General features: G+C 40.0%; 1 protein-coding gene and 1 long non-coding RNA gene across 13 annotated transcripts in view; one reads left to right on the forward strand and one right to left on the reverse strand.

Moving 5' to 3' along the window:
* LOC5513578 (potassium voltage-gated channel subfamily H member 6) overlaps window positions 1-23,359 on the forward strand; it is a 33,402-nt gene extending 10,043 nt beyond the window's left edge. For 3 of the 12 annotated variants that reach the window (XM_032383045.2, XM_032383043.2, XM_048733494.1), the window contains 8 exons: window positions 15,163-15,376; window positions 17,659-17,921; window positions 18,576-18,969; window positions 19,738-19,937; window positions 20,172-20,424; window positions 20,791-20,993; window positions 21,672-21,716; window positions 22,152-23,359. In XM_032383045.2, the coding sequence (XP_032238936.1) occupies window positions 15,163-15,376; window positions 17,659-17,921; window positions 18,576-18,969; window positions 19,738-19,937; window positions 20,172-20,424; window positions 20,791-20,993; window positions 21,672-21,716; window positions 22,152-22,760 (2,181 nt within the window). In that variant the 3' untranslated portion in view covers window positions 22,761-23,359. Of the gene's footprint in view, window positions 1-552; window positions 1,812-4,320; window positions 4,603-6,615; window positions 6,748-6,951; window positions 7,087-9,578; window positions 11,948-13,259; window positions 14,939-15,162; window positions 15,377-17,658; window positions 17,922-18,575; window positions 18,970-19,737; window positions 19,938-20,171; window positions 20,425-20,790; window positions 20,994-21,671; window positions 21,717-22,151 lie in introns of those variants that run through there. The other 9 variants (XM_048733492.1, XM_048733493.1, XM_032383047.2 and 6 more) reach the window with 9 other exon arrangements.
* On the reverse strand, window positions 6,437-6,951 carry LOC125573142. Its single transcript, XR_007313974.1, has 2 exons — window positions 6,847-6,951; window positions 6,437-6,708 (listed from the first exon to the last, which is right to left on the reverse strand). It is a non-coding gene; the product is annotated as an uncharacterized LOC125573142 (long non-coding RNA).
* Window positions 23,360-23,509: the final 150 nt, after the last annotated feature.

A 23,509-nucleotide genomic window follows, 5' to 3' on the forward strand; every position in this document is an offset into this window, starting at 1 on the left:
GATAACATACAGCTGTAAAGTATTTTTTTAAGTCTACATGTTCCCGTATCACTTCGTAGATAATATTTAAACAAGTAGGAAGGCAGTACTTCAAAATCAAGCTTGACATCAGCATGATATGGCATTACTTTTCCACATAATCACATAACAGTTTGTTCTTATCACGAGCATTCAATCCTCTTGGAAGCAAGCTAATTCCTAAAAGCGGTTTATCTCTTTAAGGCGATAGCGTTTTTAATTATGCATCGCCCTGACATGAAAATGTTTGATATTCGTGTTAAAAGTGGAACACCTTACCTCGCCTCACACCTCATACCGAGCAAACATATTGCTTAGTGTGACCAAAGAAACAACGCATCTCCTCTCACACCTCATACCAATCGAGCATAATGCTCAACGTTACAACGCAGGGCCGCAGCAGGGGGTGGGGCACTGGGGGCATGTGCCCCCCCATATTTTCTTAATGTTTCTGTATTGTGCCCCCCCCCCCCCCCCCTCAATCTTACGTGGCCTGCTCCGGCCCTGCAAAGAAACACCGCACCTCCTCTCACACCTACCGAGCAAACATAGTTTAACTGATTTAGCTGATTTAAGTTTGATGTTTATTCATCACATGCAGAATATGGGTCGTTTTTCAGGGCCAAACCGGATAAATCCTTATCTAGCGGGTTTTGTGCAACCGGCCCCAGGTGTGCAATTAGAGCACGTAAGCGAGGATATCAGATCTAGCTGATATGAGTGTCCTACTCATAGTGTGCTCGTATAATGTACACTCATTTCTGACTTCCGCCCTTTCTATACTCCTTGTTTGTAGTCAGTACACCACACATTCTTTGCATCTAGTTGCAAGGGACGATGCAATCTTGTTTGAGGGGTCGCTAGGGACGGCTTATTACGTGGCTAATGATAGGTAATACGTGTCTGGTGACAGGTATCATGTGATCCATGGCAGTTGTCACGTGGCCGATGACAGGTATCACGTGATTCATGACAGCTTTAACGTAGCCGATGACAGGTATCACGTGATCCTTGAGATATTTCGCGTGGCCGATGACATGTATCACGTGATCCATGACAGCTAACAATGTGTGTTATATGTGTCAATGTTTTATAGAAGCACCTGTTATCAGGGGTTGATCTAATTTCTTGAAGGACGAGGCATCATCCCTAAGGCGAGGTCAGAACTTTTAAAACATATGGAGGAATAAAAATCTTCCTAATTTAACTCCAATTTTTTTCAAAAATTTCTTCCATAATGTCCGAAAAGGGGTTGGGTAGGCGCCCTGGACCCCCCTGCATTTGCCATTTTAATTGAGATTGTCGCCGTAAAAAACGCGACACTTTGCAGAGTGATGTGACCGCTGACTCACGCCTGGAGTGGATAATCAACTCCAGATGACTTATTAACAAAGAACTCTCTGGCTCGCTTTAAACAGAGCCCTTTTAAATCAGTGTCTAAGTGTATTGTCTAGCGTGTTGGTGCTAAACGCATTTCACAAAAGCAAATCCTAGAGCTTTTGCCTTGGGGCATTTTTTTTTTGCAATATGCGTCAATTTAGCAAGTACCTGCTATCGGGAACAGCTGCTCGTTCTCTTCCAATGTGTTTCTTTTTAACTGCTGAGAGGAAATGCTAGTGATTTCCACGAGATTTTGCGATATTTAGCTTAAGCCAGGTGTTATTAGGGAGCTCTGTTCAGTAAGCTAAAGGTGCTGAATAAGAATCACACGTATTCAGCGTTAGTCGAGCATCACGCAGATTCTCCTTAGCATGGAGATGTTTCATGCACCACCGCCTGAGCACCAAGTACAGGTGAGAGTTCCCACGGGTACCACACCACAAGAGGTGCCTATCAAATATCATCACCAGATCCTACCCACTTTACTACTACTACCTGGCGCAATATTGTCCCTGAAAATCCCTTAAAATACACAAACGTACAATGAGAAGTCTGCTATGGTTTTCCTTTTTTCATATTTATGTATTTTTAATGCTCGGAAGTTTTCGTTGCCGACTTCAATTGACATTTTTTTTTGGCCAGTTCGTTTTTGGGGAATCAGTAGATTCGAATGACGGGCCCAAGGGAGTTGGGTTTTAAGCTGTCCATTTTGCTATTCATCTCCTTTATCTCCATTTGCACATCCCATTTCTGACACTTGTACCTGGTTGAATACAGGGATTTCTCTGGGCAAACAGCGTGCTGACTTTTTAGTTTGTCGAGTCAAGCCGTCGACTTGAGAACTCTATGATCGTATGAATACCGCGTAAAATTAAGCTTTCCTGTGTAATATGTTAAACGTGTTTACTAATATCAGCTAAGTAGTTGATGTCGGCTTGTACCTGAAAATGTTCCATCTATACAAACATTGTCCTTTGGCTGACTCTCCCGTAATACCATAAACTTACTTCTCGCCCCAAGATCCCACTTAAATTAGCTCTTTTCATAACGGATAATATGGCTTTAGCTTATGCGCTAGAAGTATATATTAAAAGTTGTGTTCGACTTTTTAAAAACGCGTGTGATAAGGATGTACTTAAATGAAAAGACCACCCAAAAGTTATGTAAACAAATGATTCTCCAGTATTTTCGCGTTTGAAACGCGCGCGTGAACCGGAAAATAGCTATGGGACAGAAACAAAGAGCATGGAAGTTGAATTAAATAATAAGACTTCAGGACAGTAAGCTTATTATATTTTCTTCCGTATCCCGTGTCCTCTACATTGACCACTAGATTATGAGCTGTGTTTCGTGCACTGCAAAATTTGAGGTAAGATTAAAGCGATAACTTCCTTCCACGTGTGTTGTTTGCTTAGCGTTTTGCGAGGGCTTGGTTCAGCGCATGCTCAAAATGACCCCCACCCTTTTAATAACAATCTTTAAAGAATGTCAATCACCCACTCCTTTGTTATTGTTTATCATTAAAATTACAGCGGTTTATTCGCAAGAAAGCTTCATAACTTACGAATATAGCCTGACATGTTATTGACGATATTTGATTGAAAATATCTTTTATTAGCCGATGAAAATGGATGCTTTGTGTGTCTCGCCATTGAACATAAAATGGCGGCACGTGATAGGCCTTCTTTAAGTTATTTTGGGGGAGAAATCGGTGCACCTCTGGAAAACTTCAGTTACGTTCGTGCTTCGACTATGTTTATCCTGTTTATTGGGGATGGGAGCAACTGCAGAATACCCGTCCACAAAGAGTTAACAATGAGACTTCACACCTCGATTTCTATAGAACGAGGCAGTAAATACAAGGAACATGCAAATAAGTGGACGGGTATTCTGCAGTTTAGCCTGGGGATGAAATGCGAATTATTAATTTTAAGTTTGTTATTGCCAAATGACTGCCTTCCTTCTTGCTTAACTATGTCTCTCGATGCGATTAGTCTCTTTTGAAAAGCGTTGCATTATGCAGGTCTCACTCTGGAGACAACAATACATCCCTTTAGATCTAATGTGGTCCTTTAAAATAACCCCTAATAGATATGGTTCCTTAAAAAACGCGAAAGTGTTTCGCAGAGTAGTTCGTATTTTGTTTTCAACGTTTTTATTGTCTGCTTTGTTTTGTTAGTACATGAATACCTAAGTTGCCGGAAGACCTCTTGCTAAATATGATTGACTCGTCAAATATGCGTTCTCTAACGATAAAAAAGGTTTGCGGAAGATTTGAAGCAAAGCTGTGACCAGCATTCTCTACACTAAAAGCATCACAGTTTTTCTTAATACGCCCTGCCCTAAAAAGTGGAAGCCAATCAGAATGCTGAATTCGTTACTTTGTTATCCAGGGAAAATATTTTGTATTCAAAAGGTTCAAGTCTGTATTCTTTTGCGAATAAAAATCGAGGGCAGTGATATTGTTGCAAAATATTATATCATTATTTTTTCTTGCGAATTAGGGTTGATTTAGGAATGATTCAAATTGTGTTTACGATGATGAGTGAAGCCGATTAGAGCCGGCTAGTTGTGTCTATAGCGAAACTTCCTGCTGCTATTGAATCTCCTAGGATATGAGCTAACTGTTTATAGCATCACCGAGTTTGGGTATAAATATTTATAAATATTGCGCTTGCTAACAGAGCTTGCTCTTGACTCTGCGTGCGATCTTATTTGTGTTTTTGATATCTTCTCAATCTTGTGTAGTCCTCCCAGTTGGAATACCGCATCGTGCTTCATATTCAAGCCCAAGCATAGCTCAGCAAACATAAGTTATATACAGCTAAGGAAAAGCAAACATGGTTTCATTTGTGGTATTGTAATTTATGATATTTTATTGATGAGGTGAGTGCTTTGAAACAAACACATATAAACCCAAAGGTGATACGAGTGAAAGTTTTTAATGATTTAAAAAGCTTGAAGATTTTCTTAAGAAATGATTAAGAGTCAATTACAACAGGTGACAGGGTGCCTGTAGTTGTTCAGTGTACAAGACTTCAATCGAGTGAAGAGATCGCCTAAGCCATGTAAGCTATGCGAAACGAACTTTAAATTCTGTTAGACAAACAATTAATCCACGCCGTTTACAGCAGTATCCTAGAAGCAAGAATGGGTCTGGTGTCACTGACCCAAAGACTGGGACTACACGAGAGAAATACCGCGGTAGCTACCACTTCCTTATATTGAATGTTTACAACGCGTTTTCATTGCTTATTGATTTGAAGATATACTAGCATAAGAGCGCTCCATAAACTATATGGCAATATATCATAACTATTGGGGTAGAAGTTGGTTAGCGGGTGGACTCCTATTCTGAATCAAAAGGAGGCATTTAAGGAATGAATTGGACTCGAAAAGGACTGTATTCTTGTTTAAGTACATTGAAAATAATCTTTTGGAGAACCCACAGAATCATAATAATAGTCAAATCAGGCCTTTTTACAAATTCTATCATTGATTGCGACTGAAAGTGTGATTTCCCATCTAAATGTTTTTATTTTTGCAATTCGCTATCTAGATGGTTTTCCCTGCATGCGGGCTTTACACCCGACCAATGACCCCACCATCGCATCGAAAATCGCATCTAAAGATGTTATCAAATACACCTATTTGCGTGCCTTAGCGATTAAGCCTGAACAGATTTTTTCTACCCTTTTTTTCTTGTCGGCTGCACAATGATTTTTTAAAGGTTAGTTGTTCAGATCGACTAGTTCTTTTTATAAAAGATAAGCTCTTCCTAGAAGAGATTTCCATTAGCCTCATTACATGGCTGCCCGTTATCCTAACCTGACCATGATTGACCATCTAACTCGTTTAATACCTGGGTAATACTACCGACAGGTGACAACAAGAGAAATCGCTTCGCGTCGCTATTTAAGCTACATAGACTTTCCTAATAAAAAAGTTAAAATGAAGACGTTCTTTGAAAGTTAGTAATGTCCTTATTGTACTATCTCCCGTTTTATTTATTTTTAGAGGTCGCAAATGAAAAAAAAAAAAACAACAACAGAATTTGACGCACGAGTTTCTAACTACACTAGATTAAAACATCAAAGTTACCGTCGTGTTCTAAGGACCTGACTTAATAAAAAAAAAGCTTATAAAGCGATTTGGACATTTGTGTATCTCTATTAAAATATCATGTCTATGTTTGATAACAAAAATACATAGAATCATACCAAGAAAATCAATACAAATAATAAGATAGAATCAATACCGAATAGGAAAAAAGATCGCTCACGTTTTTGAACATAAGGGCCGATGTTTCAGCTGCGAATGCTTATAAGCCCACAGTGACCGGAAAACTTTGATATAAGAGCAATAACTTGAAACAGATACTCATAAAAAAGCCTTTAAAATGTTGCTAAAAAGGCATAACCAGAAGGGGTCGTCTTTTTATGCAAACATTCAACGCGCATTTACCAAAACGTTTAATAACATCAGTGCAGAATTCCGTGTTGGATTACGTCCAACGACTGAAGAAGGTGATATTTAGGACAATTCATCATCGGAAATTTAATGTCTTATGAGCTTCCTGTCACGTACGCACATAGGCTTTATTTGTTTGTCGAAAGTGTAGGAACAAAAGGACGGGAAGCCTGTGGGAAGGGATCACGACCTCAGGCGTCTTTTTTATGACGTCATTAACCGACAATCCGCTCAGCCAATAGAAGGCAGGGGACGAGGCTAGGACAACGGGGTTAATCAACCATGTAAAAAAAAACTTACATAATGTAAATACGTATTGTTTGAATATAGTTTATATGGTTTACCACAAAAGGGTGATCAGAGAAACCTCTTTTGGAAGATAAGCAGGCGGCGTCCATATTACTTTGAATCATTATCTTATTTTGCTACAATTCCATCTTAAAAGCTGAAAAAAAGGCTAATCGACTAATGATTGCTTGATTCGCATTATTTTTCATATTCTATTTCATTAGTTTTGATATGGAAATTTTCTTAGTGACGAATGGTATTCAAAAGCTCTTTGCACAAATGAGAAAAGGATAATTCATTTCTTTATAGTGAACACCAGGTACATACGAATACCGCGTATTTTCGTATATTCTGAGAAAAAAAAAAGGAAAATTATTTGAACTAGAGCGAAAAGTGTAAAAGGAAAACAAACATCAAGTTTTAATTCCACCTTGCGCGATTGGAAGTCTGGGAGTTAGCGTAACGTGTGTTCCGAGCACTCGGTCATTGAAGCGTGACGATACGATGGCCTCCAATCGAAGTTCCCTGCTCCGCTTTCTGGAACTCCAGGGTCTATTAGAAGGGGATAACAGTCAACAAGACCCTTTTGTAGTAAGTGTCTATGATCTGTGTGCTAATAGGGTCAAATACCATGGCAGATTTGGGGAAAGTATTGTTACGGTTTATGGCTAAGGCCTTCGTGTAACATACCATGTTTGCTGTATTGAAAACTCTGTTTCACGCTGTGAAATCTCAAGTCAAATTCCCGTTTTATCGTTACCCGTGCTGGATCCAGTTTTAGCTCGCAAACGTAGGGTTCTCTCCAATATTTTGTTAGCTTTATAATTTTAAGTTTAAAAACAACGCAGTTATAATTCATGTAATCTGGCTGGCTTTTTCATGGAACGTCGGCGTCAAATCTTCCGTGTTTCGTCCCCATATATAATGTGGGTAAGTACAAATCTCATATGTACATTCTATTCCTTGCAGGAGTATTATTTTACCTAGCTGACACGCGAATGCAATATTAATCCATTTTTTGTTGATAGTCGCAAAACGGGAAAACGCGACTTCCTAATCACTTTACAATGATGCTATCACATGTCACCGATATTTTTTTCAGCACCCATATTAATGCTGGGACAAATGCACTTTGACACTCAGAAAATGTACTATAAGTTTGCGCATTGAATTTATACTCTATTCTGTGTGAAATTCTGTGCTTCTCTTTATTGCCTTCAATCACATTAATTAATTTCCTTACCAAAAAGAGGCATGTTTCGTTCTTACGTTCGTGACTACGAGGTACAAGTACTATAAGTCCCCCAATCTAATAGTTATCGTAAACAATTCACTTGACAAATATTTGCTGTTATCTTGTAGTCAAAGGAAAGCCCTCCCTGCGAGATGGTATCTCTTCATTTCCATACTCCCACAACATTATCGTACAAATTTACATAATCAACTTAAGGAAAATTGTCAGACGATCGGAGTAATTTTATACGCTTTGTAAATAGCATGTCAGAGTTTACGTAAGGCTGCTTTAAGAAAACCTATCGCTTTTAATTGATTGGGTAGAAAATATTTTTACTTACTTTAATTCCTCTTGACAAAAATGTTGAATTCTAGTGCCAAGCCGTTGACGCGATGTTTTTTTATTTTATTTTTTTCTTACTTAAACAACATTTTACATAATTCCAGTAGACTGCATTTTCCTCGCCGTGCATCTGTGCTTGGAAAAAAATAAAAATGCTGCCATTACGTAGTTTTCATTGATAGCCAGCAGCTGCACCCTTCAGTGTGTTTTGCCGGTTTATGTGGAAACTGGACTCAGCTTGACTTCTTTGGAGCTTCCTCAGCGGTCGATACTTAATGGAAAAACAGGAAGACTTTAAAAAGACGTAAAATAGCGGTGTTAGTGTTGATTGGCCATTTTGCTAACAGCGTTTCCAGCGTCCATCATTCGGTGCACAGTCAGAAACTGCGAAGCGGAAATGCAAGTTTAATTCACCGTAAAATGATGTAGATTCGACTTGGTCCTTGAGCGTTATCTTTCTTTTCAAATTAATGAATTGATAAATGACAGCATCCTGCCAATCGTTTTAAATCATTTTAGAGTCGTTTCACATTTTAATGACACAAGGACTACTGGAAAAGTGTCTTTCAAATTCGTCGTAAAAAGGGCGTGCTATGTCTAATCGGGCATTTTGCTCTTTTTTGTGATTCAATTCAGTCAGCGGCGTAGCCAGGATTTTTAACAGAAGGGGGCCCCTGTGTTTTAGATAATCTCTCATAGATTTACTGTATTTTTGGCTGCTAGAAGGATGGGGGGGGGGGGGGGGGGGGGAGCCTTGGTCACTCCCTGGCTACGCCCCTGTCAGTAATTTGAATCTCGTTTCCCCCTCGAATTTTTAATGTATATTTTGTTTTTCGCCGATGGCACTCCCAAATACTGCATGATTCATTCGGCAATATTCTTTGCTTGGTTTCTCATTTTTCCATTTACCACCAAACAGGTTTTTCGTTCTTCTATTTGGTGTCTGTTTTTTAGCAATGCCGAATAACAATTTCCCTCTCAAGGTCAAGCTAGGAAATGTGTTATTTTTCAAATGTTGTTTTCAACTCGCTTTTTCTATAGTTTTTTTTTTTGCCCACTGTACGTGAGATTTGATTGTTGATTTGCATAATCGCTTCTCTGAAGAATGATCTCTTGATCTTGATGTAAATCCCATTTCCCATGCACTTATGCAAGGCACTTATAGGGTTATTTCATTATTGTTTAGCGATTAGCGGTCGTCATGTACTAGCTTGTTTGAAAAGTTTTCTAAAAAGTTTTTATAAATTTTCTTATATGTGCAATCGTTATTACCTTTACTTGGAAAATAAGTATTAATTACACTTTTCGAAACGTCTACACAGGGGGATGATAATCTTTCAAATGGTTTAGAAAAACCAACTATAAACTGGTCTACAAGATTTGCTTATTATTCAGGGCTTCCAAAAACTATTATACAAATGTTAACGTTGCTACACACAAAGTTGACAATATCTGTCAGTCTGTTAAAATATACTTTTTCGCCAACTTGTACTATATAAGATGTTTTTTTTACTGAGATAAGTGTATGCAATCTTATGCTCTCAGCGCCTCTTCGTGATTGTTTTCCATGCTTGTTTACAATTTTGCTAAAAGCATCGATTGGAGCGCGCGAGAGATTGTTTGAAGTGGAGATTTGGGAGACAAACATGTTTTACTGTTGGCTGGCTGTTTTACTATTGGCTATTTCAATCTGTTTTACTATTAGCTATTTCCAGTACTATGTTTTATGTTAATTTCCGATGTGTGCATCACAGCAAAAGTCATAGACGGTAGAAGCGCTGGGTTGCACTTAGTCTAGGGGGCGGATGGGGGGGGGGGGGGGGTACCCCATCTGTATATAGGCAAACCGGTCGAGTATGTCTGTTTTCTTTTTAAACCAGTAAAACAACTGCTCCGCCGTCCATGGAAGCGTCTAACTTCGTCTAACTTTGTGTCTGCGAAAACTTAATTATTTTGAATTTAACAATTGCCCTGTTCCTAAAGATGAGATATGTTTTTGAGGTAAGACAAGACCGTATTTTAGCGCTTTTCCAAAAAGCGTAAAACACATCTGATGTCTTATGTATATCTACTCCGATAACGGTAGATATTGATAATGCCGGTATCGATAAAGTCGGACCAATTCTTTGGTTTGACCGACTTTAAGAACAATTCGTCATTCTCAAGTTTTGAAATGAATCATAGACTGATGGCGTATAGATAGGCGAACATTTTGAAAAATATGTTTTTATGCGCCACAAAAGATACGAATGATAATAATATACGCACACACCCTTACAAGACTTGGGTGCCAGAGTTTGAATGACAGCTTATCCATCCGAAATCTAATTTTTTACAATCTCATAGCGAACATATTGCTCCAATAATGTAGAACGGCTAACACGTCGCGCCACCTAAGTGTTCTAAATTCGGACGACTAAAACTTTGCTATTTCAACATTCTTCCATTCAAGGACTGAACTAGTCATGAAAACATGTCATTAAATTCAACATGATGAATCAAGAGTTCGTTCAATGTTTACACCCAAAAATAATTACAAAAATGCAGACTCAATTCATTTCGCGTAATTGTTGTCACTTAATTTCGCATATAATATATAATAACCAACAAAGACAAATGAGGAAGTTTCTTTTACCAATAAATGAATAATGATTTACAAGAATTTCCAAGTTATGGTGATTTGCATTTGTATACAAACACATTGGTTTGAGCGTTGTATTCCTTTTGTTATGTACTTCTTATATTCATCAGTGTATGTATTTGGATCTAAGTAGGTTTCCAAAACAAATATGAAATCTGTAAAACCACAAAAATATTACAGCATTAGCTCAAGTATCTTAAACAAAAAAAATTGCTTTCTCTGGTAACAAAAAAAAAATCATCAGTTGAAATTAGGGAAAAGGATGAGTATCTTTTCCTCTAGTTTTACCGGGGAAGAGGGGAAATTTCGCTCTTAGATCTCGAGCTTGATATGTGCACAATAGTGGCGGATCCAGGACTCCCCCCCTTTCTGACAGAAATTTAAGAAGGATTTCATGGGCTCTAAAATCCAGAAGGTTATTTACTGTGGTATGCCTTCCCCAACCTTCGAGAAATCCTCGTTCTGTTTCGTTCTAACAAGAAATGCTATATAAGCCCAAACAGATGGTAACGAGTTTGTGAGGGCTATTTTCTGGCACAGCGGCCAAGTTTCCAATAAGTTTCATTATCACAGGGGATATCTGTCTCTACGGCTTGCCACAGTAAACAAAGAGCTTTTCGCTATTTGTGTTGTTCAAATGAGATTTGTCCTAACCGCTAATGCTTAAATGGGCAGAGCAACTTCGCCTCCTTGTACAGCAAACCAATTAGCAATGTCTTTGTGTCTCACAGAATCCGTAGATTACCGAGTTATCAGTGATCCTAATTGAACAAATTGGCGACAAATGTATACCACTTTAAAACATAAATTAATATATTTAGACCCATGAATAAGGCTAGTGCGCGAGCCCTCTTTAAGTTTCTATGGAGGAAGATTTCCCGCCATTAGTCATGCGTGTAAAAAATAACGCCTGGTGTTGAATGGTAGAGAAAAAGCAAAACATACTATAGAATAATGGAAGTTAATGCTTCATCCTACTAATTAAACCGCTAAAGCGTCTAGCGTGTTGGTGGTAGTTTTATGTGTGGGGGGCGAATAAAGTTTACACAGACGCATCCAGTCGCTGTTATGGTGCAGAAGGATATTCCGATGCACAGCTTAGAATTAGATATGGAAACAAAGTAAAATAGCTGAAGAAGCTAACGACTATGTGCAGAGAAACAGGAACTGATGTAGGTGCAAGTGCTAAAGACACAGTTGAATCGGAGTTGTCGCTAAAATCAAAGGTTAGCCCGACTTCGCACAGGTTCTCTACCCCCCCCCCCCCCCTAGCTTATATATATGCCGATAGAAGGTGCTTGAAAATCATAGAAATAACTTAAGATAGCGGGCTTTTATGTGGTAAACTGATAAGGATGACCATAGCGTGCTGGTTCGTGATGATAGCGGGAGAATAAAGCCTTTGTAGAGAGCTCCTAAAGTGCTGTTCTATTGGTAGAGACCATAGTGTTTATATGCAACCACATAAGGTGAACTGTTCCAAATAACCAGTGAGCTTCATCCTCCTACACGGAATGACGAAGAAGTATTTTTCCATTGCTTACGGGCATTTCCACACGGTTGCCTTGAATCCGGTAAGAGAAAAAAATAATTCGAAAAGGTTAAAGACATGAAAGAGGTATTCGACCGGGTACTTATGGCTGAAATGGATTTCTGGCTCCATATTAGGCATTAGAAATTTAAGTCCAGAACTATTTAAAAGCACGCAAATTCCAATTATGATATTTTGACTTTAACGCGGACGGAGAGAATCCATTCGTCTCTTGCATAAGGACCATAAGAACTCGAATCAGATGGTTATTCATGAAGTATTACGTCACTTGTAGGTCTCTGATGAGGGGTCGATGCTTTGATAACATATTCCGTTTAACATGTTCCATATGCTGTAAAACGTCTTTCAGAAAGTTTATAGAAAAAAAACTTTCGTGCTTGACTGTTTTCACGTAGTAATTGTACAACTTGGACGAATCTTTGATCAGTTAAATCACCGGGTTGTATTGAAATTTCCAGTTTCAGCTGAAGGATTACCTAAAAAACACTCAAACTACTTCACTACTCTAATGCATTTATTTTGAATTATTGTACCGATAAGGGGGCTTTTATAAACAAAACTGGCAGCGTTATTTTATTGGTCATACTGCGCAAGTTTAAGTCTCTTTAACTGATAGTCAAGCCCATAAGAAGTTCCGTATGAAAAGAGTCACTATACACCTGTTTCAAAAGATGTATCTCATCCCGCAGTGCCTTATGGTTATCATAACCAAATACAGTCGTAGCCCTCGTAACAGACCACCCTTGAGAAACTGAAAATTATGGTCGCTCACGAAGCTTCGACAGTAAGCTTCATTTATAAAACAATCCAGGCTTCAAAAACTGTAGAATTCTTGTTTATGTAGCTCCACACATTTATGTGGCGTGGCTTTAAAATAGCAGGTTTCAGCCATTTATACGTTGCCCTAGCCTACGTGTAGCCGCTGACTCGCGAGATCCTCTCGTATAGAGGATTTCGCGAGTCAGCGGCTACACGTAGGCTAACGTTGCCGTGTCCAGCGTAGGTCACGTGGTCACGTTTAATGCATCCAGTGCATCCTTATTTGAAATAGTTGTGACAGGTGACTGAGAAGTCTGATGACATAAGTTAACGTTAGTGCTAGGGCTTCTAGATAAAAAGCGAGAATCTAGTATAAAAGCAATATTTTTTTATCACAAGTAGAGAGCTTTTATTTAAGAGGAGAGCTCCATTCCACACTTGGTGGTATCCTCGCACATTCTTTGAGGAAGCAATGGAGTATGTTTTATGCCCAGGGCCGTAGCAGGGGGTGGGGCACTGAGGGCACGTGCCCCTTCCCCCCCCCCCCAATATTGTAAAAAAATACAGAAATGACCCGATGGGGCGTGGCTGTCCCCCCCAATATTTTCTTAATGTTTCTGTATTGTGCTCCCCCCCAATAAGTCGACATTAAGGTCGTCCCCAGTTTCTGAGGTCAAAGCATTATTCTTTTTCACTAAAGCATGGGTTATTCAACTAACGGAGGCTTTGTTATGGAAGAAATGATGTTCTTCATGTGAGAAAGTGTTTTGTAGGAAAAAAGGCGTCCGACTAGTGAGAGTCAGTGCATTGATAGATTGGCGATTGAGTATTTCCCGTTAGATAATTATTACTTTAAAACTTGTAGGTGCTACATTAAATGCAAGGGTTACACAATTCTGTGCGAAATTAAGTTACTTAATTACTACCAAGAGCAATAATTCCTCTTGCAAGTGGTGTAAGAGAGACCGAGACGATTCAAATACTTGTTCCATTCCACTGTAGAAAACACGTTATCATGTTTGATTTAATTTTGAATCACTCGGTCCTGGTTACACGCACTGTGTTTTTGAAAAAGCAAAGGTTTTGTTTATCAACAAGGGGTTTAAAAGAATCTGATGCCTGCACAAACCGTTGGACCATTTGCATAAGGGGTTTAAGTGAACCTGGTGCTTGGTTACGCTCGCCGTCCGTTTGCATAACCAAAAATCTTTATTCGACAAGGTGGTTTATGTATCTGGGATACTTCTTGTTATCATAGCTATTTCGTTAACAAATCACACACCAAGTAAACAAAACTTTTATCGGGAGGAAATCTAACTATTCTGTTGCCCAAGTATTTAAAAAACCGCGTGAATGAATTGTTCGCCAAGTGACCACTATCTACAATAACACACACCAGTCTTCATAGGAAAAGATGGAAAGTTCTTAATGGGTTCTCTCTACGCTGACAAACAACCTTTACCGGCTTGTGATCTACCTGTAACTGCAATTGTGGGATTCCTTGTTTGTATGTATGTACGTTAATATGGCTATTTTCTTGCTATTTGCGATTATTAAGGTTAGCGAGGTTTCCCAAATTGCTAATCACCCTCTTCTTCAAGAATATCAAGAAAGTTATTTATTTTTTCATTAGGAAACATGCACGATGTGGTAGATTGATGACATGTCTGCTCCTGTCAAATAGGCAAATATTTTTTTTTTTGTTCTGGAGGACTCTAATGCGGGAGATCTAAAAAATACTGGTAACCAGACCAGAAGTAATACTCCTATTGACTCGCCTCAGATGAGTCGTGTTAAAGTCATCAAAGCACTTTCAATTTGGCAGATAAGATTAATGTTGCGTGGCCGAGACATTTGATTGGTGCTTTTACTTATAGATCTGTAATTACACTGTGCTTATGAATATCTTACTACATTTATCGGTAGTTTCCCATCTTTCTTCTTTTTACACCAATTTGTTTATTAAAATTGGTTGTCAGACTGATCAAAGGATCACTGGCTTTTTCCTGAAATTGTGACTCATTTCGTTTAAAAGTAATCCTCTGACCGCAGACATTCGCCTACATTTGGCTATTTCTAAGCTGGCATAATTAATTGAATTCGTTTGGCGTTATTAATACGGTTCCGGGGGAGCGTACAAAAGGACTTCGATCGCTGAGCGTCGGTCAACAGTCAAACTGGTGAAACTACAGGAACAGCCAAATAATATCTCGCAAGTTCAAGATCTTCCCGAATGTCTGAGTTTAACCTTCTTGTAAGAATATTGCTTCTCTTCCATACAGATGGCGTGGCATTTTCTTTTCAAAGCGAGTTTTCTTTAACGCAAAAGGCGTCATGCAAGCGCTGACTGGTCAAGCTATTTATTTTCCGTGCTCGCTCTGCGCAAATAGCTATTAGTTGGCGATAACCCATCGGGTTCGTGGCAAGCAAAAGTCAGCAAACATTCACCAACGGTGAATTTTGTCGTTATTTTTCCAGGTGATGGCGGCCTTCAAGAGATGGCGGGCACGATACAAGAGATATAAGCTGCAAATCCCCCCTCAAATGCGGAATCGCATAATTCTCCACTACGGATTATTCAAGATAACATGGGACTGGTTGATAATGGTTTTAGTGCTTTACACAGCCGTCGAAGTACCCTTTGTGTCAGCCTTTATCATGTCTCAGGCTGACTTAAATAAAAGACTGAAACGTAAGTATGACTGCTCTATTATCGTGCTGTCTACGTTAATCTATCCCTACATCTGGCGTAAGCCTTACATAGATCTTTAGAATTTGTAAAAGTGGGTAAACAAACACGACCGCAGTCTTCTTCGATTGACTCACAGGCGAAAGAAGAAACTTTCGAAAGACAAAATCATGCTGCCTATCTAAGAGTTTTGATCTATTAGAAATTCAAAGATTCATCGCAAATTGCTCTTGTTACATTATAAACTTGATATTATGTCTAACGACGCAGAGGAAATTTTTTTTTCTCTGAATGTCTTTTTAAATCTATAAAAGTCTCTTGTTTTTCTGCTGTTGTAATCTCCGCCTTCGTTCGTTTTCATGAAATGCTAACCCGCCTATGCTAGCATATCCATTAACTCGATAACACCGTGTGCTTTTGCAGAGTATTTTCCATTTATCGCCATAAGCGTGCTTGTGCTTATTATGTAAACGCACCCATAAGCGATATGCAAATCCCCATTTTAATCCGTCATTTAACAGGGTAATTTTTTTATTCGGCTGCAAATTAGTTTTGGGTAAACATGCGAGAGTTTTGTTTGGCGACCATAAAAGGTTTTTTATTCGCAAGTCATTTTTTTGCTTTTCATGTAGAAAGCGAAAAACACTTTAAAAACCTGGAGGTCATTTGCTATTTTATCTTTTCTCCATCGACGTCCCTCATGTGGTATCTATTAATTGGTTTTCTTGATCAGTAGTAATACAGGCAATAGAATTCATTGAAAAGCTCCGCGACTATAGATTTAATTAAAATTTACTTAGACAGAATGTCAGTTTCGTGAGAGAATCATCATGCTTTGGGCATCGGCTTTTGTAAAAATTGAGAAGATACCATTAATATATAATGAGTTTAATTATAATGATGCTTTTTAGTATGACTCCTACATACAGACATTCGTCTCTGCAAAATGCCAAGTTATTTTCTCGGGATTTCAAATATAGGCTGCAGGAACCCTGTCGTCTTTATTAAAGAGATCCATTGAATACATTGAATAACTTTCTGCGAATATCTTGATGAAAAGGAAATAAAAATTAAGCAAATACTGAATTAGTAGAAAATTGCAAAGAAGAAATATTTATGTTTCAGATAATTTTGCATTCTTGAAGTCTGTCCTAAGTTTTATCGGCGTTTCACTGAGTTACATTTTTTCCTAAGCTGTTTTTCTTGTTATGGTGCTTCAGTGTCTTTCTCAAGTCCTTTTAGATAGCTATATTTAATTTAAGCTAGACTGAGAGAATCATGTCTTTATCGAGAGGGACAGTTTTTTTTTAGTTTGGTACTCTATATGTTAATGAGCGAAAGGAACATCAAAGCCCTAGCCTTCTTAACGGGTTCCCTGTCCTTGGATATAATCCGGGGGTCTGGGACAAGCAAGGCTTTGAAATGGCGGCGTATGCGCCAAATTCCTTTTATTTTAATCCAGAAAACAAACTTCAACAAAGTTCTTGACGACTCGAGCCAAGGCAGGTGCAACTTGGGAATACCTTTCGCGGAAGCGCGGCTTCTGTAGATTACACTGCACATGGCCTTATTTGGAAAAAAAATGAGCAGAATTCCCGTAAACAATGATCAAAACTTTTATAGGCAATTACAGTACAAAAAGCTAAGAACGCAATGCACGACTACAGATCCTAAAGGTGCCTGACAGCGGTAGACCGGGTTGACTAGTTTGACATATTCTGATAAGATCTGTGACCATTTCTTGTTTCGTCAGCTATCTTAAAGCCGCATTGTCACCAGTTTACTTCCGATAGATTTTTAACGAAAACGCGGAAATATCAAACTTGTAAAAGCAGTGTATCTATTGGAATCTTATTCGAGGATGTGACTGACAATTTAGAGCGGATGGCCTGTTTTGTTGCGCGGATTCTAATAGATTCTTTTTTTGTTTAGGTTTCCGTCGGACCTTACGAAGTAAACTGGTGACAATGCGGCTTTAATAAGACCTGTGATTAATTTCTTGTTTCGTCAGATCCAATGTGATCTGTGACCGGTCCCCTGTCTCATCAGACCCTATTTGATCTGTGACTTACTTTAAGAATTGTATTGGTGGCCACAGGAGCGCGCGGCGCACCCTATAACTTTATTGGTGGCCACGGTAGCGCGCGTCGCATGGTTAACTTTGTATTGGTGGCCACGGTAGCGCGCGTTGCCTTACAACATACTGTTGACTTGGCTTTGTTTCACCGGTTTCTTATTTGACCAACTCAGAGTGGTCAACAGTTTGATCCTATTCTTTTTGACAGATCCTAATGTGACCGGGAACACATTCGAGCGAATGAAGAAGTTGTACCCGGACGCCTACCCCCTACTGCTGGTTGACACGTGTATAGACGTGATCTTCATGCTCGATATCGTGCTGAACTTTCGCACGACGTACGTAAAGGAGGGCGAGGTGTTGATTACCAACCCTTGCAAGATAGGCATCCATTATCTGCGGTCGTACTTTATCGTCGACTTCGTGGCGGCAATACCATGGGAACTGTTGCTGGACCTCAATGCGGACGAGGTAAATATCACTAGATAATTTATGGCAGGGGGGTGATGCCATTGAACTATTAGACAGTGAATATCCCTACTTAGTATATAAAACTCGGAAAACTTGCAAGAACAAGCGATTTGATTGGTTGAGAAACTCTGGATAAAATTCAATATACACCTCCTAGGAAGTGGATATTTTTCTGCGCCCCGAAATCAAGCAAAATGGCGGGTGTAACAGCCGATTTGCAAGTGCTTCCGAAAAGAAAATTGCTCTAAAGCTCGTTATATATACTAAAAAAGTTATACCATTTCCATTTCGGGGATAGAGGCTTTAAAAATGTCTACCTCAATGGAAATGGTATAATTGTTAAATAATTTATGGTATTCAAAGTTTAAAAGGTAATACCATTGAAAATTCAATTTTAAATTGAACATCACTAGATAATCCATGGAAGTTTTAAGGGAGGTGATACCATATAATGGGACTATTATGGGGTGGGTGTCACTACGTTAATCTATGGTAGTATAAAGGAGAAGGGTACTATAATCTTTGGCAATAATACTCTACAACTATTCCTTTAATGACAAATCAGCTGTTTTATCAGCTTTATCCAGGTATGAGTCAGTTAACGGGACTGAGCTGCTGCTACGTAAAAAACACTCTTTTTTGATTATTCAACAGAATACTACTCTTTTCAGTCTTCTCAAGACGGCAAGGTTACTACGGCTGTTTCGGGCAGCGCGAAAACTGGATCGAAACTACGAATACATGACGTCATTACTATTTTTGATGTTGATGTTTTTCATGCTGGTCGCTCATTGGATGGCTTGTATCTGGTACATGATTGGTTTCTCAGAGCAGAAGCATAAACAGACGTCCTGGCTCAGTATCCTAGCGACCGAGAGCAATAAACACTTCCACCCAACTGACCCCTGGAGCGGCCCCTACCTACCGTCACGATACCTAACGTCATTATATTACGTTATGACCTTATGCACTACTGTCGGGTTCGGAAATGTTTCGGCAAATACCGACGGCGAGAGGATATTCACGATATGTGGCATGCTACTCGGAGGTAAGTCGGCAAGTGATCGTCACAGACGGCGATAGGGTACCTACCGGATAGCGTGACAGTAGGCTCTATGAGAATTGATGTCGAACAAGACACAAAACAGCCACAAGACAGACCATAACCGTGGTGATGCGTGACCGTGACACGGCCATGTGCGTGACACGACCTTGACCGTGATCGTTACAAGACTTAAAACCTGAGACGCGACCGAGTAACATTACCATGACGCTAGGTCTTGATCGTGACACAGCCATATATGTGACACGGCTTTGACCGTGACACGACCGTGAAACTATCGCGACTGTGACACGACATTAGGACCTTAAGCAACGACGACGGCAACGTGGACGACGTAGGCAATAGCAGCACGTGAAAATACGTTTTGTCTGATATATTTCTGCCGTTTTCCACCAAACCACGACGTGAAAAGTCCCAATTTCACGGTCAGTTAAGGACGCGGACGTTTGCACTGTAAACTCCACTAACTACGTTCGCTACTGTAGAAATAATGTCTTTAGTTTATTTTTATCTGTTTCTGACTATAATGGTTTTTTTTATACCATTGCAAATAAATCATTATTTATGATCGCCACACGCGAAAACATCTTTTTCGATCGCGTTGTCCTAGCCGTCGTCGTCGTCCTTGCTTAAGGTCCCTGCAATGTAACCTAGTGTGTGACTGACCTTATATGATATGGGGCCCGATATGGGACGTTTTTCACGCCCTTCCACCGTGTGCCAGAACTCACCCTCCCCTCTCCCCCCGTGTAGCGGTGATGTACGCCGGCATCTTTGGTAACGTGACTGCCATCATTCACGGCCAGTACTCTAGCAACTTCCGGTACCGCAAGGAATCCATGGCCATCAACGAGTTCGTTCGCTTCTACAAGATCCGCAACCCTCTGGCCAGGCGGCTCAGAGAGTACTCTCGGCACACGTGGTCACAAACCAAGGGCACTGATATGAACAGGGTATGTTCCTCACTGTATCACGTGCCTCACTGACTCGAGTCACGTGCCTTACTATGTCACATGATCAAGTGCACGGATATGATCAAGTGACCTAGCCCACAGTTCATGACATTCCTTGCTATCTCACATGGCGTGTCCCATTATCTGCTAACTTTGCCTCTTTTCTCTCTTTTCTCTAGGTGCTTAAGAAGATCCATTGTCACATAATAATTACTCCTGCTTCTCGTTCTGTAGGTGTTGAAGAAGTTTCCCGAAGGCCTTCAGTACGAGATCCGTCTCCACATGCACCTGACGGTGCTCTCCAACTCCTTTCTCTTCATGGACTCCGAGAGCAGCTGTTTGCGCGGCATATCCATGCGCATGCGCAGACAGTACCACTTGCCGGGCCACTTCATCATGTACGAGGGGGACGAGGTCGACACTCTGCATCTCATTAAGAGGGGCAAGATTGAAATAATCGTGAACGGCGTGTGCAGGGGGAGACTAGGTAAGAGTTACGGTCACCCTGTGGTGCGGGCGTTGCGTTGTGAAAAACAACTAGCACACGCTCTTGGCTTTGAGAAAGAAGTAATTTAGGTTAAATTTATTTCAAAAGATTTCGTAAAGCACGTGACGTGGTAATGTAGAATTAGAAAAGGGGAGGAGGGAAGTCAGTGTCCCCCACCCCACCCCCTCCCTGCACAATGGTTACACGGGGATCTGCCCCCTTTCCCTCTTCCTGCGCTCACCAAATCGCCGTACTTCCGGAAAGGGTCCGATTTGGCGAGCGATTTGTCTGCAAACGTTTTGGGGCTACAACTGCATTTCCATGTCTTTATGCTTAAAGCTATGCTCAACATGTTTATCCTTGCAGTTGATGGGGACGCGTACGGCACGAGCCTGAGGCAGGCCGGGAGAAGACCAAAGTCGGTAGCGAGTCTGCGCGCTGCCACGTGTGTCGATTGCCACGTGATCAAGATCGAGGAGTTGGATGACGTCATGCAGTCGTACCCAAGTTCCCGTGCGCGCTTGCTGACGGCCATGGATGATGCGGATACATATGCGTTCTGTGAAGAGGTAATATTGGCTTCTTATATTGCTTATCCCACATCTAAGTGCAGTAGAAATATTCAAGTCTTTTTGCGCAATTTAAGCATTTAAATATCATGACATTTAAGGAGATAAGCCATAAGATACTCTAAAACTTGCTATTTGGATAACATTGATTTAACTTAGCTAATCACCTAAATGCGCGTCCACTTTGGTAATTAGTCAGAGTGCCGCATTCGTTAATACGCGTTTAAGGCATAAACTAAAAGCTTTAAAAATAGACCTCTCATGTGGAGTGTATTGTGACTAAGTAGTTAAGAAAAAAACAAACACTCTTTTCCCTCAGGTAACTTAAGAAATGTGATTTGCCCTACAAAGATATTCTAAAAATGCATTCCTACCTTATAAACTGCCTCTTCTTTATATGCCCGCCTTTATTTCCAACTCCTTGCAGTCTTTTAAAAAACGCCTTAAAATATTTGTCCAGGCGTGTCTTATGCACAAAAAGGCAGTTATTTTTTCCTCGATCGAGGAGAGGCGTCTCGATCAAGTTTACGCAAAATATCACTGATAAATGTCCATGAAAATGGCCGCTCTTTCCAGAGTAATTGCGTACCGTCATAGTAATGGTATAACCATGGGAATCTTTACGGTAATCTAAGCTGAACCGAAGCCTTGTCTAACGCTAATACGTTCGTGTTATAGGAGGACTTATTACAGGGCGGTCAACTTAGTCCAGCAGGCACACTTGTAAGTTTAAACGGATAGTCGTTAAGCGTAAACATGTAAACGTGTAAATCATAAACTATTATAACATCGAAAAAAAGTACTGTCTGAATCTAACGTGTGGATCTACTTTGGATCCAACCATATTTCTAAATGTAACAGATTCAACGCCGTAAACAGCAAAATGAATTAGCAGATTATTAAAGAAGGCCAATTACGCCGCCATTTTATGCTCCCGCTCAATGACGAGCACAAAAAAACATCCATTTCCATAGGCTAATTTAAGCGAGTAACCAATATATTTTCAATTAAATATCGTGAATAACGTATCAGACTTCATTCGCAAATTGTTATTTTGAAGTTTCCTTGCTAAATAACCGTTGTATTTTCAATTAAAAACAATAACAAAGGAGTGCTTGATCGACATTCTTTAATAACAATATTATTATTTTTTTGCAGAAAGGTAACCATAATGGCGAAGTCCATCACATGATTTTAGAAGAGAACAGCAAAGAAAAGAACCATTTCAGCAAAACGAATCGACGAAAGCTCTTGGCTCGGGTGCTTAATTTCCGCCCAGTACTCGGATGCCGAAGGAGTGACGCGACGACGAGCGAAAACACCCGATTGTCTACCGAGCACGAACTTGCGCTAAATCCGCAACCTCGGAACATCAGTATGAACCAAGACAACGAAAGTCATGGTAGATTTGTCAACATCACCGACCTCAGCGCTATACGGACGGATACCGAAATAACTCCGGAGATTATCGACGAGTTTCCGGAAAACCAAGCCGAGTCCGACCTCGAGGAGGAGACCTTTGAGGAGGCCCCCGAGCCTTTGCTGTCCGATATCAATGAGAATTTCGTAGAGTGTTCCCAAGAGGCACACGAGAGAACTGTAGAGATGGGCGAGAAGTACAGGGAGATGTCACGTGACATCAAGCGACTCGAGAATAAAGTCGATACATTGATCGCTCTGCTGAGCCAGCAGCAAAAGGCTGCTTCTACGCATGCGTCAATAAGTGAGCCGGACTCACCCAATCAAATGCACGTGACTTCAGTTTAACAATTATATTAATAGATGATCTTTTCATTCTGATCACGTGGGAAAATTTATCGACGGCTAACTTGACAGTGCCGTGATGATTGACAGATTCTTTCATAAGGCCACACCCTCAATGGGAGTGATAATAACTGCCGTTCATTGCCAGATTCCACTCCTTATTTCACCTGTCGGCCATATTAGATTCGGTTTATCATGTAGTGTCGGTCTACCTGTGGAGATGGGCCAGCCTCTGCCAGGGTCTTCGTTAGCTGATGGTCGACATTCTTGATCGTGAAGGAATTTATACTCAAAACATGTAAATAGGAAGAATTCATATATAAATGTTGATGACGACTGACAAGTTTCCTAGGCATTTTCAAGAGATGCTTTATTATATTTATACATGCATCACCTTCCGTTCGCTTTGTAATATAAAATTGTTTGCTTGTGTAACACATTTTCCAAATATTGCATATTTAATGACTTCATTTCAACTGCTTCTTGAAATGTGAACTGTATATTTATATTTTTCTTTATAGGATTCCCTATCAGAAAATGCATCATAGCTTTGTCACATTGGAATTATTTGTAACTGTTGTCAAAGAAATTTCTATCACCGCGTTGTGTCCCTTTTTTTCTGGCTCCTTTACTTGGGACAAAGGGCTTGAAAGTTTCCATGACGGGTATCATGGACGAGTCACGTGCGCTTGCCGTGTTGGATACACCCGAAGCCTGGTGTTTTATGTTAAAGATTGAATTCGCAGTGTCAA

This window comes from Nematostella vectensis, chromosome 10 (assembly GCF_932526225.1).
Source record: "Nematostella vectensis chromosome 10, jaNemVect1.1, whole genome shotgun sequence".
Lineage (NCBI taxonomy): Eukaryota > Metazoa > Cnidaria > Anthozoa > Actiniaria > Edwardsiidae > Nematostella > Nematostella vectensis.